This window comes from Salvelinus namaycush, chromosome 3 (genome assembly GCF_016432855.1).
Source record: "Salvelinus namaycush isolate Seneca chromosome 3, SaNama_1.0, whole genome shotgun sequence".
Classification (NCBI taxonomy): Eukaryota; Metazoa; Chordata; class Actinopteri; order Salmoniformes; family Salmonidae; genus Salvelinus; species Salvelinus namaycush.
The window spans coordinates 84,258,706-84,278,393 of record NC_052309.1 but is presented as its reverse complement, the minus strand read 5'-3'; the positions used below and the strand labels follow the sequence as shown (position 1 = coordinate 84,278,393).

Here is a 19,688-nt window from a genome sequence, read left to right as displayed (position 1 = left end):
AAACACTCTCTCTCTCCTTTCTCTCTCTATCTCTCTCTATCTATATATATATATATATATATCTGCTTCTCGGGGGAAGTCCGTTCTACTGGCCAGCCGCTGCCCTCATCATCACAGGATATCCTCTGTCTTGTCTCTACAGCGTGTCATACACACACATAGTCAGACAGACACTTGGTTAGTGTGTGTGAGCTGGGAATACTTTCACTGTGAATTTCCCCTCCAGTGACTGACCCAGTCTGGTAACACGACTTACCGCAATTCACACACAAAAGCTCCTTTAACTCATGTCTCATTTCCTTGTTGCTGTGTGTCACAGTCTGGTCAGTCCTTGGAACTTTCCCTGTCTGACTGAGTAGTGGTCAGTGGTCAGTAGTACTAATAATAGGACTTCTATTCTTGTGTGTGTGTTGCGTGTGTGTTCAGGCCCAGTCATTGGAGAGTTCTTGCCCTTGCTAATGCCCCTTCTGCAGAACTGTCTGGACCCAGAGAGAGACCCTGAGATGAGACTACACATGTTCACCATGCTGTCCAAACTGCTGCTGGACGCTACACACACACTGGACTCCCAGGGGTGAGTTCTGAATGGACAAACACACACAATCAGCCAGTCCCATTTGAATTCCAACCCCTTGGCCCTAACCCTTCAAAGTTTGCATATCTGTAAGGCTTTACCACTACACTGCTTAAATACTTCTCCAGGCATGCAACATGGGTAGGTACAAAGGGAGGGATAGGGAGTGATTTGGGACCGGCTGATACACACACTCACAGACTCCCACACACACACAGACTCCCACACACACACACACACACAGGCTCCCACACACACACACACACAGGCTCCCACACACACACGCTGCCACACACAAACTGACGCAAGGACACGCACATGCTCATGCACGTAAATTCACATACTGTACACACACATGCATACACACGCACATGCATGCATATACACACACAAACCTGTGTCCACCACACAGACATAAAAAATGCATGATAAACACCTAGCTCCTACAGCTCAGTCACAGAGTGAATTCAGGAAGTACCTCTGGTTTCCCGACATACCACAATATGGGTAAAGGAGAGGTGAAAGTTCAGTAATGGTCTTAGACACACACATTCAGACAGACACAGTTAAAGCCAGGCTGGACCGGTATAGCCCAGGTTGACTTTCCACAGGCTCGTTAGCGCAGGCTGACCTAAACCTGTCACGTTTGTTTTCATTTCTACAAACTGCCCTGAACGTTATGTGTTTCTCCCCAGATGTTATTAGCAGATTTAGCACAGCTCATGTTTTTCCAACTTCCCCTCATTAACTGTAGAATTAGCAGCCCAGCGACACGGGACCCTCGTCAACAGAAGTAGTTGTCAATGATGTATTATGTACAGCATGTCTATGGTAGCTGTCCCATCTCAGGCTCTGCTGCCTGCAGTGGGTCTGTTTATTCTCTATGAGGCTTGGGCTATATAGAGTCTATGGCTACTATAGGAGATTGGTCATAATAGGAAAAACCATGGGTGTAATTTCCACTGGTAATGGAGGGGTCATGCCCCCCCCCCCCCACCCCCCACCCCAGCTTTTGACTGTTTATATTTCTCATTACAAGGCTGAATTTAGAATTCATAGAAGCCATAGCCCAAATGCGTGGAAATGAGCTTTACATGGCCTAAATTGTCGTCGTCCCCGTCTCACTAATCTGGATGGAATCTACCACCACAGGCATCTTGTTACATCTGGGACCTACCAACATGAAACATACCTAGCAATATGCCTCTGATGGGGGGTGTATTTTGGGTTGCTCTATCTGTCCTCAGTGAGTTAGTAACGCCAGGCCTGATCACCACCCCAGAGTGATCTTTCAACACTGTTAAGAGGGATGGAGTGTTGAGACTAACTGATTGATTCAACGGACGAATGAATGACAGAATTAAACTTGTATTGCCCTGAAGAGAATTTAATTTACACATCATGAGCCACATTGTAAACAGACACATGCAACTTAACCACCTGTGGGGAGGCTACCCGTCACCCATTCCACATTACATTCAGTCAGATCCAGACCAGGATATTAGCAGACAATAACATGAAAGACTCCTCATGGGGTCCCTGAATATCTCTGTTATCTCCCCCTCTCCGAGCCATTTCCACACAGTCCGTCTCCCTTCCCCTCCAGTGCCTCTCTAATCTAGGGGAATGCATTAAGTTAAGCCGGGGCCGTGTGGTCTGTGGTCTCTGCTGTGGCTCCTGCGGTCGGAGCAACAGATGTCCCCGTCACTCAGTGCGGTACCTCGTCAGCGTGGTCCCCAAGGGTCGACCGTGACTGCCTTGGGTGCAGCGCGTGTCACCGTGAATGTGTACATAATGGCTAGGGTCATGTCGAAGTCAATCTGGGTAGTTTGTATTGATAGTTTGTAGTTATTATGGGTAGCTATTATGGTGTGGAACCCGTTTAGTCAAACTGGCCAAAGGAGTTGGTAGAAGCAGACTGCCACCCAGGCTAGAAGTCAGACATGAAGACATTAGAATGGTGAACTCCAAGCTCCAGATGTGAGTGATAGCCGACATCCAGTTCATAAAGGTATGAAGTCAACAACCAACAAGCAGTGCCTCTGTCCTTCCCCAACTCTCTCTTCCTCTCACAGGCCACCTATGCTGTTTAGTGTTGGCTTGTGCTTTTAACCCAGGGCACCTTGGTAGTTACGTCATCATAGGAAGATTAGTAGTGAGTGATTATACAGTATAGCACCTTTCATCTAAGGGCACCATGTCTTATTGCTTTGGATGTTGGGAGAAGTTTATACTTTGAAGAATTCATATTGACATATAGGGTTGGAAGCATGAGTTTTTACTCACCAACGTGATGTGTACATAATGGCTAGGGTCATGTCGAAGTCAATCTGGGTAGTTTGTATTGATAGTTTGTAGTTATTATGGGTAGCTATTATGGTGTGGAACCCGTTTAGTCAAACTGGCCAAAGGAGTTGGTAGAAGCAGACTGCCACCCAGGCTAGAAGTCAGACATGAAGACATTAGAATGGTGAACTCCAAGCTCCAGATGTGAGTGATAGCCGACATCCAGTTCATAAAGGTATGAAGTCAACAACCAACAAGCAGTGCCTCTGTCCTTCCCCAACTCTCTCTTCCTCTCACAGGCCACCTATGCTGTTTAGTGTTGGCTTGTGCTTTTAACCCAGGGCACCTTGGTAGTTACGTCATCATAGGAAGATTAGTAGTGAGTGATTATACAGTATAGCACCTTTCATCTAAGGGCACCATGTCTTATTGCTTTGGATGTTGGGAGAAGTTTATACTTTGAAGAATTCATATTGACATATAGGGTTGGAAGCATGAGTTTTTACTCACCAACGTGATGTGTGGTCAAAGACTTAGTACCGGTAAGTTAGTTGTAGTCACGATCTGTTTACCTATAAGTACAAACATAGTTATAAAATATTTATTAACTTTTATCTGTGGATTTCACATGACTGGGTATACAGATATGCATCTGTTGGTCACATATACCAACAGGGGCGTGCGTCAGAAAACCAGTCAGTATCTGGTGTGACCACCATTTCCCCGGCTTTTATTTATTAACCCACAATGCACTATTTTTCAACGGCATTTGGAGGATCTACTCTGTGCTACAGATTTTATATTCCAGCTCGGTTAGCCACTAGCCACTAACGTTAACCACTAGCCATGTTACCCACTAGATAACACTGCCACAAAGTCAGTGAAGAGCAGGCTGCATGCAGCACGTGTCCCATGTAGCAATGTTCTTCACTGACTTGGGGCACGTGTCCCATGTAGCAATGCTCTTCACTGACATGGGACACGTGTCCCATGTAGCAATGCTCTTCACTGACATGGGACACGTGTCCCATGTAGCAATGCTCTTCACTGACATGGGGCACGTGTCCCATGTAGCAATGCTCTTCACTGACATGGGGTACGTGTCCCATGTAGCAATGCTCTTCACTGACATGGGGTACGTGTCCCATGCAGCAATGCTCTTCACTGACATGGGACACGTGTCCCATGTAGCAATGCTCTTCACTGACATGGGGTACGTGTCCCATGTAGCAATGCTCTTCACTGACATGGGGCACGTGTCCCATGTAGCAATGCTCTTCACTGACATGGGACACGTGTCCCATGTAGCAATGCTCTTCACTGACATGGGGCACGTGTCCCATGTAGCAATGCTCTTCACTGACATGGGGCACGTGTCCCATGTAGCAATGCTCTTCACTGACATGGGGCACGTGTCCCATGTAGCAATGCTCTTCACTGACATGGGGTACGTGTCCCATGTAGCAATGCTCTTCACTGACATGGGGCACGTGTCCCATGTAGCAATGCTCTTCACTGACATGGGGCACGTGTCCCATGTAGCAATGCTCTTCACTGACATGGGGCACGTGTCCCATGTAGCAATGCTCTTCACTGACATGGGGCACGTGTCCCATGTAGCAATGCTCTTCACTGACATGGGGCACGTGTCCCATGTAGCAATGCTCTTCACTGACATGGGGTACGTGTCCCATGTAGCAATGCTCTTCACTGACATGGGGCACGTGTCCCATGCAGCAATGCTCTTCACTGACATGGGACACGTGTCCCATGTAGCAATGCTCTTCACTGACATGGGGCACGTGTCCCATGTAGCAATGCTCTTCACTGACATGGGGCACGTGTCCCATGTAGCAATGCTCTTCACTGACATGGGGCACGTGTCCCATGTAGCAATGCTCTTCACTGACATGGGGCACGTGTCCCATGCAGCAATGCTCTTCACTGACATGGGGCACGTGTCCCATGCAGCAATGCTCTTCACTGACATGGGGCACGTGTCCCTACGGGAGTTTTGTAACTATTTCCACCTTGGCTTAGTGCTACTGTGCTAGCTAACAGACATCTGGAATCTATGTATTTTGGATTGCTCTGACTCTCCCTCGGCCCAGCGACGCGCCCACCTCCCCCTTGCGTTGGTAGCTAACTCAGCCTGCAAGTTTTTTAAAAGTTTTACCATCGGATCGGCCCCAGCCATCAATCTGGAAGTCTTCTCTCTCTTTGCTTTTAATTTGAGGTTATGTTTTGGTTGTGTTCTAGCTGGCCTCCAATAGTTAGGCTCTAGCTTACTGACCATAACCGTGGTGGTTGGGTAGGCTAATAGCTAATTGGCTAAATAGCTAACGTTAGCTGGCTGGCTAAGATAACTGCATATAGCTAGCTAACATTATTTGATAACTGGTTAGATGGTGTTATGTATTTCCAAAAATGTCATTGACTTTAATGTAGCTGTAAGCTAGGTGTTGATAGTAACTGGCTGACTCATTCAATGATAACGTAACGTTAGCAGGCTAGTATGGCTAACTTTAGCAGGCTAGTAGGGCTAACTTTAGTAGGCTAGTAGGGCTAACTTTAGCAGGCTAGTTGGCTAGCAACCTTGCAAGTTGATTTGTAACAAATTCATAAAGTATTTGCTTGTAAGCTGGCTTAAAATTAAATTGAAACCAGTAGTCATCAGTGCAAGCAATTTGGTTTTATTTGAAGTTAAACATTTGAAGTTATTTCTGTTAGAGGTTACATTATAGTGAATGGGCTGGCTGCCGGGTCCTCCATATTACATCACACCCAGTAAAACATTTTCAGACATGACTTCGGCGTTCGGATGGGTTTGATGTAATAACTAGAAAAGTAGAAAAGTGAGCTGTATCTTTACATTGGGACTTTTAATGCGTATACTAATGCAAATCCATTTGTTATACGTGGTTACAACCTGCCTTTCTTTAAGTAATACCTTCCCGCACACAGTCTCTCCCATGTAGAATGTTTGTAGTGCAGCACACCCACACAGACACAAACTCCCATCTCATCAAGGCAACAGTGATAATGATGCACAGTATCTCTCTATAATACACTCTTTGTTCCTGTAACAAAATGACATAATAACATGTCGGCAGCAGAACAAAGAGAAAGGAAAAGGGAAGAGAGAGAGTATCCTCAAACATATGCCTTAGTTCCACTGACACATAATGTCTTTGTTTCATGTGGATCTGTGGGCTGCTATTAAAGGTTAAGGTAGAACACAAGTAGAGAGGTGGGCTGCTATTGAAGGTTAAGATGAAATACAAGTAGAAAGGAACGTGTTATGGGAGAAAGAATACACCCCACACTGTGAAAATGACAGATAAAATCAAAGTTCTTCTTCAGAAAGAGGTGTGTGTTGTTGGCAAGGAAGGTGTGTAATTGCTGTCTGAGATTTACAGCATAGGGCTAGGCTGTGTAGAGACCCGACCGGCTAGCATTTTGTGTGTGTGTGTGTGTGTGTGTGTGTGTGTGTGTGTGTGTGTGTGTGTGTGTGTGTGTGTGTGTGTGTGTGTGTGTGTGTGTGTGTGTGTGTGTGTGTGTGTGTGTGTGTGTGTGGCACATGGGGATGTGTGAAACTTACTCCTCAGCCAGAAGTGTCCCCACTTGCGCTGCCAAATAGCTAGCTTTTCACGTGCTGCGATTGGTGAGACACTTCAGGAGGGTGGTCATGTGTGCTTGCAAAGAAGCAGAGGTCCTGTGTTCGGGCCTCGGTATGAGCCGAATCAGGAGGAAGCGGCCCTCGATAAGCAAGCAGCGTGACGTCCTTTACATGTGCGTTACTTGCTGGGAGTAGCACTTGTCTTGAGTCAGACTGTGTAAATGTGTGTTGGGTACCAAACTGACAATCATATCTTATTGTGTGCATGCCTGCGAGCGCCATGCGCATTATTGATGGGATTGGTCAATACGATGTGGAAAGATCCATTACTCTTCATGGCATCCTTTCCATCCACTTCCATGTAGGACATAGAGAGCAGGGAGAATAGAACACATGAAGGCCGCTGACTGGCTGCTGGCTGCATTAGTGGGAGATAGGCTCCCCCTACTGGCGAAGAGATGGTACAGCCCGCTCCAACATGTAGTCATACAGGGTCACTCAGAACAGAAGTATAACGGGGGTGTATATAGGGATTATAGAGACTGCTGCCATATTTTGCACTTACAAATACCACATGTCAGTGTTGGGGAGAAATGGGGTGCCGCACTCATAAATGAACTGTGTGTGTGTGTGTGTGTGTGTGTGTGTGGGGGCGCGGGCAGGCAGGCAGGCAGAGGGAATCAGTATGATTGAATTGGCAGGAAAGTAGAGAGTGAGTGAGAGAAAAGGAGAAACAAAGGACATCCAGATGGTCCTTTCCTCTTCATCCCCTGTTCCCTCTCTTTCTGCACCTCTAGTCTTACTTCGTATCCACAGACCGGCTGGCTGTGAGAAACATGGCCGCAGATACAGCTCTGTGTCAGTGGTTTGTCACTGTGTAGCGCTCAGTAATCTCCAGTAGCTGCCTGGTAGCTCTGTATTACTGTGTGTATTCTCACCAAGTGTTTTCACATCGCATCACGTCATAGGACTAGGAGGCTACTTCCCAGTCTGCTCATCCTGACTCTGATGACGTTGCCTATTTCTACAGACTGCATCATTCATCACCGTATCGTTAGATTATATTAGGTATTCCTAGACTTTTCTGCTAAGTTTTTAGGAATTTCATAGTGAATTATTCTATAATAGACTGGGGACTAGACCATTTCTTTATTTTCTGAAGAAAGTAATGTATTTTTCCTTATGATTAGAGAATTTCTTGGGAGTGTGGGAACTAGAGTGTCATTCTACTAGAGCCTTCAAACTCCTCTCTAGACCTGGATACCAGTTCCACTGTGTGTTTTCATTGTTCCCTTCTAACCAGGGACAGATTTAGACCTGGATACCAGTTCCACTGTGTGTTTTCATTGTTCCCCTCTAACCAGGGACAGATTTAGACCTGGATACCAGTTCCACTGTGTGTTTTCATTGTTCCCCTCTAACCAGGGACAGATTTAGACCTGGGTTACCAGGTGGGTGTAATTAATGATCTGGTAGAACAGAAAACCAGCAGGCTCTGGACCTCGTAGGGTAAGAGTTGAATAGCCCGGTACTAGAGAGCAGATTTTCTTGGGTATTTGTTAGTGAATCATTGGAGAACTACTTTGGAGTGTGGGGACTGGGGAGTAGAGACGGCTTCAGGACATCTACTTCTATCCAAGACGTGTACTAATGTAGGAATCAGTCCATTGGAACAGCTGACAGACTTCTTTAATGCTCTCTCTGTCTCTCTCGCTCTCTTCCCCTCCCCCACACCTCTCTCTCTTCCCATCTCTCACATTTCAAATGTCATTATGTCTATATACAGTGTTGTAATGATGTGCAAATAGTTGAAGTACAAAGGGGAAAATAAATTAACATAAATATGGGTTGTATTTACAATGGTGCTTCTTCACCAGTGAAGAACAAACACCATTGTAAATACAACCCATATTTATGTTGATATATTTTCCCTTTTCTTGTGGCAACAGGTCACAAATCTTGCTGCTGTGATGGCACACGCTGGTATTTCACCCAATAGATATGGGAGTTTATCAAAATTGGGTTTGTTTTCGAATTCTTTGTGGGTCTGTGTAATCAGAGGGAAATATGTGTCTCTAATATGGTCATACATTTGGCAGGAGGTTAGGAAGTGCAGCTCAGTTTCCACCTCACTTTGTGGGCAGTGTGCACATAGCCTGTCTTCTCTTGAGAGCCATGTCTGCCTTTCTCAATAGCAAGGCTATGCTCACTGAGTCTGTACATAGTCAAAGATTTCCTTAAGTTTGGGTCAGTCACAGTGGTCAGGTATTCTGCCACTGTATACTCTCTGTTTAGGGCCAAATAGCTTTCTAGTTTACTCAGTTTTTTTGTCAATTCTTCCCAGTGTCAAGTAATTATCTTTTTGTTTTCTCATGATTTGGTTGGGTCTAATTGTGTTGCTGTCCTGGGGCTCTGTGGGGTCTGTTTGTGTTTGTGAACAGAGTCCCAGGACCAGCTTGCTTAGGGGGCTCTTCTCCAGGTTCATCTCTCTGTAGGTGATGGCTTTGTTAGGAAGGTTTGGGAATCACTTCCTTTTAGGTGGTTGTAGAATTGAACGTCTCTCTCTCTCTAGGAGGTTCTGTGAGCACCTGGATGTGTTTCTATTGGAGTTGCTGCTACCTAACCTGGTGTGGAAGGCAGGTCGCACTGCTGCAGCTATCCGTACCTCAGCTCTCAGCTGTCTGCTAGCCCTGCTGCAAGGGGGAGCCATCCCGCCCAGCCAGGTAAACACACACACACACACAGGTACCTTCACAAGTGAACACATACATAGAAGCAGAGCTGCCATATCTGTCGGCGCCATCTTACTAGCCTGGTGTATAAACTCTGAGCTTTGGCAAAAAAATATGTTAGCTTTGTCAGAAATTCTACAAGGTAGGACATCATTTGTTCTTAATGGACTAAATTTGCACTTGAAAGTGATAAATTATAAATGTAATCAAAACTATTGCTCATACAACCTTATTCAGTCTGAAAGGTGGCAAGTCTGATGGTCAATTTATGGATGCTGTAGGCTCGTTCTTATTCGATGCCTAGATAGTGAACTAGGTCGGGGAAAGAAATAGTAATTTTTTCCCTAATGTTAATGACCCTGTTAAAAATCCAGTATGGGGTTCTCAGTAATGGCGTGACGACTCATGACGAGAGGCCTCAATCAAGTTGATTTGCAAAGTTTCATCAACATCGGTGTCATATTGGTTTAGATATGATGGTAGGGAGCTTTGAATTTAATCAAACCATACTAATAATTATATATATATAAAAAAATATTTATGTTTAATTAAAATCATGAATAACTTTGTCTTAAAAAAAGAGATGATAATATATTATCAAGCCTATCCACAATTTATCTTCCCTGCAAGATGTTTGGTTGATCATTGTGGACATTGACAATATCAGATTTTTTTTTAAATACACAATGAACTATACATTTTGCTAATATTTTTGTATCACAACGCAGAAGTGTAATATGTCTCCAGTTTTGTATTATACAGTGCCTTCGGAAAGTATTCAGACCCCTTGACTTTTTCCACATTTTGTTACGTTACAGCCTTATTAAAAAATGGATTACATAAATAAAAATCCTCAGCAATCTACACACAATACCCCATAATGACAAAGCGAAAACAGGTTTTAACAAATGTATTAAAAATAAAAAACAGATACCTTATTTACATAAGTATTCAGACCCTTTGCTATGAGACTCGAAATTGAGCTCAGGTGCATCCTGTTTCCATTGATCATTCTTGAGATGTTTCTACAACTTGATTGGAGTCCACCTGCGGTAAATTAAATTGATTGGACATGATTTGGAAAGGCACACACCTGTCTATATAAAGTCCCACAGTTGGCAGTGCATGTCAGAGCAAAAACCAAGCCCTGAGGTCAGAGGAATTGTCCGTATCAAATTTTATTGGTCACATACACATGGTTAGCAGATGTTAATGCGAGTGTAGATAAATGCTTGTGCTTTTAGTTCCAACAGTGCAGTAATATCTAACAAGTAATCTAACAATTCCACAACAACCACCTAATACACACAAATCTAAAGGGATGGAATAAGAATATGTACATATAAATATATGGATGAGTGATGACCGAGCGACATAGGTAAGATGCAGTAGATGGTATAGAATACAGGATATACATATGAGATGAGTAATGTAAGATGTGTAAACTATATTAAAGTGGCATTATTTAAAGTGACTAGTGATGGCTGTTTAACAGTCTGATGGCCTTGAGATAGAAGCTGTTTTTCCATCTCTGTCCCAGCTTTGATGCACCTGTACAGACCTCACCTTCTGGATGATAGCGGGGTGAACAGGCAGTGGCTCGGTGGTTGTTGTCCTTGATGATCTTTTTGGCCTTCCTGTGACATCGGGTGTTGTAGGTGCCCTGGAGGGCAGGTAGTTTGCCCCCGGTGATGCGTCGTGCAGACTGCACCACCCTCTGGAGAGCCTTGCAGTTGAGGGCAGAGCAGTTGCCCTACCAGGTGGTGATACAGCCCAACAGGATGCTCTCAATTGTGCATCTGTAAAAGTTTGTGAGGGTTTTAGAAGGCCAGCATCCCGGAGTCGCCTCTTCACTGTTGACGTTGAGATTTATGTTTTGCGGGTACTATTTAATGAAGCTGCCAGTTGAGGACTTGTGAGCCGTCTGTTTCTCAGTTGTGCACCGAGGCCTTCCACTCTTCTTTCTATTCTGGTTAGAGCCAGTGTGCCCTGTTCTGTGAAGGGAGTAGTACACAGGGCTGTATGAGATCTTCAGTTTCTTGGCAATTTCTCACATGGAATAGCCTTTGTTTCTCAGAACAAGTATAGACTGACGAGTTTCAGAAGAAAGTTATTTGTTTCTGGCCATTTTGAGCCTGTAATCGAACCCACAACTGCTGATGCTCCAGATACTCAACTAGTCTAAAGAAGGCCAGTTGTATTGCTTCTTTAATCAGGACTACAGTTTTCAGCTGTGCTAGCATAATTGCAAAAGGATTTTGTAATGATCAATTAGCCTTTTAAAATGATAAACTTGGATTAGCTAACACAACGTGTCATTGGCACACAGGAGTGATGGTTGCTGATAATGGGTCTCTGTACGCCTATGTAGATATTCCATAAAAAATCTGTTTCCAGCTACAATAGTTATTTACAACATTAACAATGTCTACACTGTATTTCTCATCAATTTTATGTTATTTTAAAAGAACAAAAAAGGTGCTTTTCTTTATAAAACAAAGACATTTCTAAGTGACCCCAAACTTTTGAATGGTATTGTAAGTGAGTGCTACGGGGTGATAAAGACAATCTAAGACAGGATTGTTATGAGGCACAGATCTGGGGAAGGGTACCAAAATATTTCTGCATCATTGAAGGTCTCCTAGAACACAGTGGTCTCCATCATTCTTAAATGGAAGAAGTTTGGAACCACCAAGACTCTTCCTAGAGCTGGCCGCCTGGCCAAACTGACCTATCAGGGAAGAAGGACCTTGGTCAGGGAGGTGACCAAGAACCTGATGGTCACTCTAGCGCTAGTGTTTCTCTGTGGAGATGGGAGAACCTTCCATGAGGACAACCATCTCTGCAGCACTCTACCAATCAGGCCTTTATGGTAGAGTGGACAGACGGAAGCCACTCCTCAGTAAAAGGCACATGACAGCCCACCTGGAGTTTGCCAAAAGGCACCTGAAGACTCTCAGACTATGAGAAACAAGATTCTTTGGTCTGATGAAACCAAGATTGAACTCTTTGGCCTTAATGCCAAGCGTCACGTCTGGAGGAAACCTGGCACCATCCCTACGGTGAAGCATGGTGGTGGCAGCATCATGCTGTGGAGATGTTTTTCAGCAGCAGAGAGTGGGAGACTAGTTAGGAACGAGGCAAAGATGAACGGACCAAAGTACAGAGAGATCCTTGATGAAAACCTGCTCCAGAGCGCTCAGACTTGGGCGAAGGTTCACCTTCCAACAGGACAACGACCCTAAGCACACAGCCAAGATAACGCAGGAGTGGCTTCGGGACAAGTCTCTGAATGTCCTTAAGTGGCCCAGCCAGATCCCAGACTTGAACCCGATCGAACATCTCTGGAGAGACCTGAAAATAGCTGTGCAGCAACGCTCCCCATCCAACCTGACAGAGCTTGAGAGGATCTCCAAATACAGGTGTGCCAAGCTTGTAGCGTCACACCCAAGAAGACTCAAGCCTGTAATTGCTGCCAAAGGTGCTTCAACGAAGTACTGAATAAAGGGTCTGAATACTTATGTAAATGTGATATTTCCATTTTAAATTTTTTATAAATGAGCAAAAACCTGTTAAACACAGAGACATGTACACACCTGTACAGTTAAACACAGAGACGTGTACACACCTGTACAGTTAAACACAGAGACGTGTACACACCTGTACAGTTAAACACAGAGACATGTACACACCTGTACAGTTAAACACAGAGACATGTACACACCTGTACAGTTAAACACAGAGACGTGTACACACCTGTACAGTTAAACACAGAGACGTGTACACACCTGTACAGTTAAACACAGAGACGTGTACACACCTGTACAGTTAAACACAGAGACGTGTACACACCTGTACAGTTAAACACAGAGACGTGTACACACCTGTACAGTTAAACATAGAGACGTGTACACACCTGTACAGTTAAACACAGAGACACTGGTGCACAAAACTGCACAGGTAAAAACTGACAGACTCACACAATACATGCAGATGTGTACACACAAACACAACACAGAGAATCATACCGTATATTATTTTCCCCCATTCTGACCTGTCCTCTCCTGTCTTCAGAAACACTTATTCTGACCTGTCCTCTCCTGTCTTCAGAAACACTTATTCTGACCTGTCCTCTCCTGTCTTCAGAAACACTTATTCTGACCTGTCCTCTCCTGTCTTTAGAAACACTTATTCTGACCTGTCCTCTCCTGTCTTCAGAAACACTTATTCTGACCTGTCCTCTCCTGTCTTCAGAAACACTTATTCTGACCTGTCCTCTCCTGTCTTCAGAAACACTTATTCTGACCTGTCCACTCCTGTCTTCAGAAACACTTATTCTTACCTGTCCTCTCCTGTCTTCAGAAACACTTATTCTGACCTGTCCTCTTCTGTCTTCAGAAACACGTATTCTGACCTGTCCTCTCCTGTCTTCAGAAACACGTATTCTGACCTGTCCTCTCCTGTCTTCAGAAACACTTATTCTGACCTGTCCTCTCCTGTCTTCAGAAACACTTATTCTGACCTGTCCTCTCTTGTCTTCAGAAACACTTGACAGTGAGTACGGAGTAAGAGGAAAGATGTGGTAGTGCATTTTTCTCTTTAAACCATCAGAGTTCACCTAGTTTAAACCATCGGGAGAGTTCACCTAGTTTAAACCATCGGGAGAGTTCACCTAGTTTAAACCATCGGGAGAGTTCACCTAGTTTAAACCATCGGGAGAGTTCACCTAGTTTAAACCATCGGGAGAGTTCACCTAGTTTAAACCATCGGGAGAGTTCACCTAGTTTAAACCATCGGGAGAGTTCACCTAGTTTAAACCATCGGGAGAGTTCACCTAGTTTAAACCATCGGTAGAGTTCACCTAGTTTAAACCATCGGTAGAGTTCACCTAGTTTAAACCATCGGGAGAGTTCACCTAGTTTAAACCATCGGGAGAGTTCACCTAGTTTAAACCATCGGGAGAGTTCACCTAGTTTAAACCATCGGGAGAGTTCACCTAGTTTAAACCATCGGGAGAGTTCACCTAGTTTAAACCATCGGGAGAGTTCACCTAGTTTAAACCATCGGGAGAGTTCACCTAGTTTAAACCATCGGTATAGTTCACCTAGTTTAAACCATCGGGAGAGTTCACCTAGTTTAAACCATCGGGAGAGTTCACCTAGTTTAAACCATCGGGAGAGTTCACCTAGTTTAAACCATCGGGAGAGTTCACCTAGTTTAAACCATCGGGAGAGTTCACCTAGTTTAAACCATCGGGAGAGTTCACCTACTTTAAACCATCGGTAGAGTTCACCTAGTTTAAACCATCGGGAGAGTTCACCTAGTTTAAACCATCGGGAGAGTTCACCTAGTTTAAACCATCGGTAGAGTTCACCTAGTTTAAACCATCGGGAGAGTTCACCTAGTTTAAACCATCGGGAGAGTTCACCTAGTTTAAACCATCGGGAGAGTTCACCTAGTTTAAACCATCGGGAGAGTTCACCTAGCGCACGCTTCCCTGCTTTGCCCATTTATTTTGAATATAGATGGTCCCACTTCACCATTTAATGTAATGGACTGTCATCCTCTATCCATCTCTCCCCCCTCTCTCTTTCCATCTCCATCTTTCTATCCACCTCTCTCTTTCTCCTGCTCTCTTTCTCGCTATCTGTTTCCTTTTGTCTGTCCGTCTCTCTCTATCTCCTTGGCTGTGTCATGGCTAGAGCAAGGCAGCAGGTGTGTGGGGGTGGAGGGGAGGGTTACATACCTTTGTCCCACTGGAACAATGCTGCCTCTGTCCTGGTTCCATTGTTGTGGGCTGTAACCATCACTTAGACAGGCCCCTGCACCTGCCCTTGGGACTGCGAGTCCAGTCACACACTCAGACATATTCACACCCTCTTGACCGTCTGTGTTTCTCCTTGCATGTGTGGAATGACAGTTTCACAGCCGGCTCAAACACCACTTTGCGTTGCACCACTTTTAAAATGGTGTTTAACAACGGTGAAAACAAACAGTTTGGAGAACACTGGCTGTGTGTGGGTGTGTTCCTTTCCACAGGCAAATCAAACCGGGCTTTGTCTGGGGAACATTGTTCCAGCCCTTCACTCCTTCCTGTAAAAACAATTAGCTGCTCCATTTACACACCGCCCTATCAGATAGACACTGATGTCATGTTAGATCACTTTATTGCCAAGCCCCTTGTCTCTGTCTGTCTGTCTGTCTGTCTGTCTGTCTGTCTGTCTGTCTGTCTGTCTGTCTGTCTGTCTGTCTGTCTGTCTGTCTCTCTCTCTCTCTCTCTCTCTGTTTGTCTCTGTGTTGAGCCCTCTCTCTTTGACCCTCACTCTCTCGTTCTTTCTATCACACACACTCACAGTTCCTCTGTCTCAGATGATTGATCTGTTAAGACCCTGATATCAGCTCATGTGATCTTAGACCGGCTCAGGGATGATTGTGTTCTGTTGTTGTCTACCTGGCCCAGTGTCAGTCTGATGCAGCTCTGTCCTGCTGTGCTTTCCCCATCACTCCCACTCTCACAGCCTGGCTCATAGTCACCAGGGAGGATGAGCAACAGCCATCTCTGTCCCGTTTCTCCTATGTTTAAAGTGTTTTGGAAGTCAATTGGTTATATAACAGGGTCTCCAGTGTCAGAACTGTGCTTTGGATTACTGTGTGTACTAGAGTAATGCACTGTGACTACCTGTGAACATAACATGTATGAAATGTGAGTTCAGCTTTCCTGCTCTTGTGCTGCCAAGTGCCCACACAATATTTGCACAGTAGTAGTTGTGTTTTCTGTCTGTGGTATGGCCTGTCTGTTCAGGGCCATCTCTAGCCTTTTGCGTGCCCTAAGCAAGATTTGGTTGGGGGGCCCCTCACCTCACGGGCAAAACATTTTAGTGACCCCCCTCTTGACGGTTGAGAGAATTACATTTCCTGCAGTTCTACACGTTGCCATGGGGCAGAGAGAACTGCAATTTTATAACATCTATTTTATGTAATTCTACAGAGAGAAATTTGCAGTTTTTCAGCTAATTTCCTACCCATTTTGCCATGGGGTGGAGAGATTTTTACGGTTTTAAAGCAAATTTCCTGCAGTTCTACACATGTTGAAATGAATTATGCCATGTTAACATGATAGTCATTCTCACTCAGATAGGCTAACAAAATCATTGGGGGCTCATGGGCATGTTCCCCGTGTGCCCGGTCAGGATACGACCATGATTACTACAAGTGTAAATAGCTAGCTAGACTAACTACCAATTAAAACATTGTTCGCTAACATGGATAGTTGAGTGACTGACAGTGACTGACATAAAGAGAGAAAATGCTGATGCACAACCAAATGTGTTGTCTGTTTTTATCTCTGTGTCTGTAGTTACTGGCTGTAGAGGGGAGGCTGAGCCCCCAGGTGTTGTCTGTTTTTATCTCTGTGTCTGTAGTTACTGGCTGTAGAGGAGAGGCTGAGCCCCCAGGTGTTGTCTGTTTTTATCTCTGTGTCTGTAGTTACTGGCTGTAGAGGAGAGGCTGAGCCCCCAGGTGTTGTCTGTTTTTATCTCTGTGTCTGTAGTTACTGGCTGTAGAGGAGTGGTTGAGCCCCCAGGTGTTGTCTGTTTTTATCTCTGTGTCTGTAGTTACTGGCTGTAGAGGGGAGGCTGAGCCCCCAGGTGTTGTCTGTTTTTATCTCTGTGTCTGTAGTTACTGGCTGTAGAGGAGAGGCTGAGCCCCCAGGTGTTGTCTGTTTTTATCTCTGTGTCTGTAGTTACTGGCTGTAGAGGAGCGGCTGAGCCCCCAGGTGTTGTCTGTTTTTATCTCTGTGTCTGTAGTTACTGGCTGTAGAGGAGCGGCTGAACCCCCAGGTGTTGTCTGTTTTTATCTCTGTGTCTGTAGTTACTGGCTGTAGAGGAGCGGCTGAGCCCCCAGGTGTTGTCTGTTTTTATCTCTGTGTCTGTAGTTACTGGCTGTAGAGGAGCGGCTGAACCCCCAGGTGTTGTCTGTTTTTATCTCTGTGTCTGTAGTTACTGGCTGTAGAGGAGAGGCTGAGCCCCCAGGTGTTGTCTGTTTTTATCTCTGTGTCTGTAGTTACTGGCTGTAGAGGAGAGGCTGAGCCCCCAGGTGTTGTCTGTTTTTATCTCTGTGTCTGTAGTTACTGGCTGTAGAGGAGCGGCTGAACCCCCAGGTGTTGTCTGTTTTTATCTCTGTGTCTGTAGTTACTGGCTGTAGAGGAGAGGCTGAGCCCCCAGGTGTTGTCTGTTTTTATCTCTGTGTCTGTAGTTACTGGCTGTAGAGGGGAGGTTGAGCCCCCAGGTGTTGTCTGTTTTTATCTCTGTGTCTGTAGTTACTGGCTGTAGAGGGGAGGCTGAGCCCCCAGGTGTTGTCTGTTTTTATCTCTGTGTCTGTAGTTACTGGCTGTAGAGGAGAGGTTGAGCCCCCAAGTGTTGTCTGTTTTTATCTCTGTGTCTGTAGTTACTGGCTGTAGAGGAGAGGCTGAGCCCCCAGGTGTTGTCTGTTTTTATCTCTGTGTCTGTAGTTACTGGCTGTAGAGGAGTGGTTGAGCCCCCAGGTGTTGTCTGTTTTTATCTCTGTGTCTGTAGTTACTGGCTGTAGAGGAGAGGCTGAGCCCCCAGGTGTTGTCTGTTTTTATCTCTGTGTCTGTAGTTACTGGCTGTAGAGGAGCGGCTGAGCCCCCAGGTGTTGTCTGTTTTTATCTCTGTGTCTGTAGTTACTGGCTGTAGAGGAGAGGCTGAGCCCCCAGGTGTTGTCTGTTTTTATCTCTGTGTCTGTAGTTACTGGCTGTAGAGGAGCGGCTGATCCCCCAGGTGTTGTCTGTTTTTATCTCTGTGTCTGTAGTTACTGGCTGTAGAGGAGAGGCTGAGCCCCCAGGTGTTGTCTGTTTTTATCTCTGTGTCTGTAGTTACTGGCTGTAGAGGAGCGGCTGAACCCCCAGGTGTTGTCTGTTTTTATCTCTGTGTCTGTAGTTACTGGCTGTAGAGGAGAGGCTGAGCCCCCAGGTGTTGTCTGTTTTTATCTCTGTGTCTGTAGTTACTGGCTGTAGAGGAGAGGCTGAGCCCCCAGGTGTTGTCTGTTTTTATCTCTGTGTCTGTAGTTACTGGCTGTAGAGGAGAGGCTGAGCCCCCAGGTGTTGTCTGTTTTTATCTCTGTGTCTGTAGTTACTGGCTGTAGAGGAGCGGCTGAACCCCCAGGTGTTGTCTGTTTTTATCTCTGTGTCTGTAGTTACTGGCTGTAGAGGAGCGGCTGAGCCCCCAGGTGTTGTCTGTTTTTATCTCTGTGTCTGTAGTTACTGGCTGTAGAGGAGAGGCTGAGCCCCCAGGTGTTGTCTGTTTTTATCTCTGTGTCTGTAGTTACTGGCTGTAGAGGAGAGGCTGAGCCCCCAGGTGTTGTCTGTTTTTATCTCTGTGTCTGTAGTTACTGGCTGTAGAGGAGCGGCTGAACCCCCATGTGTTGTCTGTTTTTATCTCTGTGTCTGTAGTTACTGGCTGTAGAGGAGAGGCTGAGCCCCCAGGTGTTGTCTGTTTTTATCTCTGTGACTGTAGTTACTGGCTGTAGAGGAGTGGCTGAGCCCCCAGGTGTTGTCTGTTTTTATCTCTGTGTCTGTAGTTACTGGCTGTAGAGGAGCGGCTGAGCCCCCAGGTGTTGTCTGTTTTTATCTCTGTGTCTGTAGTTACTGGCTGTAGAGGAGCGGCTGAACCCCCAGGTGTTGTCTGTTTTTATCTCTGTGTCTGTAGTTACTGGCTGTAGAGGAGAGGCTGAGCCCCCAGGTGTTGTCTGTTTTTATCTCTGTGTCTGTAGTTACTGGCTGTAGAGGAGCGGCTGAACCCCCAGGTGTTGTCTGTTTTTATCTCTGTGTCTGTAGTTACTGGCTGTAGAGGAGAGGCTGAGCCCCCAGGTGTTGTCTGTTTTTGTGTCTGTGTCTGTAGTTACTGGCTGTAGAGGAGCGGCTGAACCCCCAGGTGTTGTCTGTTTTTATCTCTGTGTCTGTAGTTACTGGCTGTAGAGGAGAGGCTGAGCCCCCAGGTGTTGTCTGTTTTTATCTCTGTGACTGTAGTTACTGGCTGTAGAGGAGCGGCTGAACCCCCAGGTGTTGTCTGTTTTTATCTCTGTGTCTGTAGTTACTGGCTGTAGAGGAGAGGCTGAGCCCCCAGGTGTTGTCTGTTTTTATCTCTGTGTCTGTAGTTACTGGCTGTAGAGGAGCGGCTGAACCCCCAGGTGTTGTCTGTTTTTATCTCTGTGTCTGTAGTTACTGGCTGTAGAGGAGCGGCTGAGCCCCCAGGTGTTGTCTGTTTTTATCTCTGTGTCTGTAGTTACTGGCTGTAGAGGAGAGGCTGAGCCCCCAGGTGTTGTCTGTTTTTATCTCTGTGTCTGTAGTTACTGGCTGTAGAGGAGCGGCTGAGCCCCCAGGTGTTGTCTGTTTTTATCTCTGTGTCTGTAGTTACTGGCTGTAGAGGAGAGGCTGAGCCCCCAGGTGTTGTCTGTTTTT

At 45.5% G+C, this 19,688-nt stretch overlaps 1 protein-coding gene across 1 annotated transcript in view; it reads left to right on the top strand.

Moving 5' to 3' along the window:
- Positions 1-19,688, top strand: part of LOC120044085 (dynein assembly factor 5, axonemal-like) — a 120,688-nt gene that overhangs the window by 88,668 nt on the left and 12,332 nt on the right. Inside the window, exons 13-14 of the mRNA XM_038988673.1 lie at positions 427-574; positions 9,052-9,202. Coding sequence (XP_038844601.1) covers positions 427-574; positions 9,052-9,202 — 299 coding nt within the window. The remainder of the gene's footprint in view (positions 1-426; positions 575-9,051; positions 9,203-19,688) is intronic.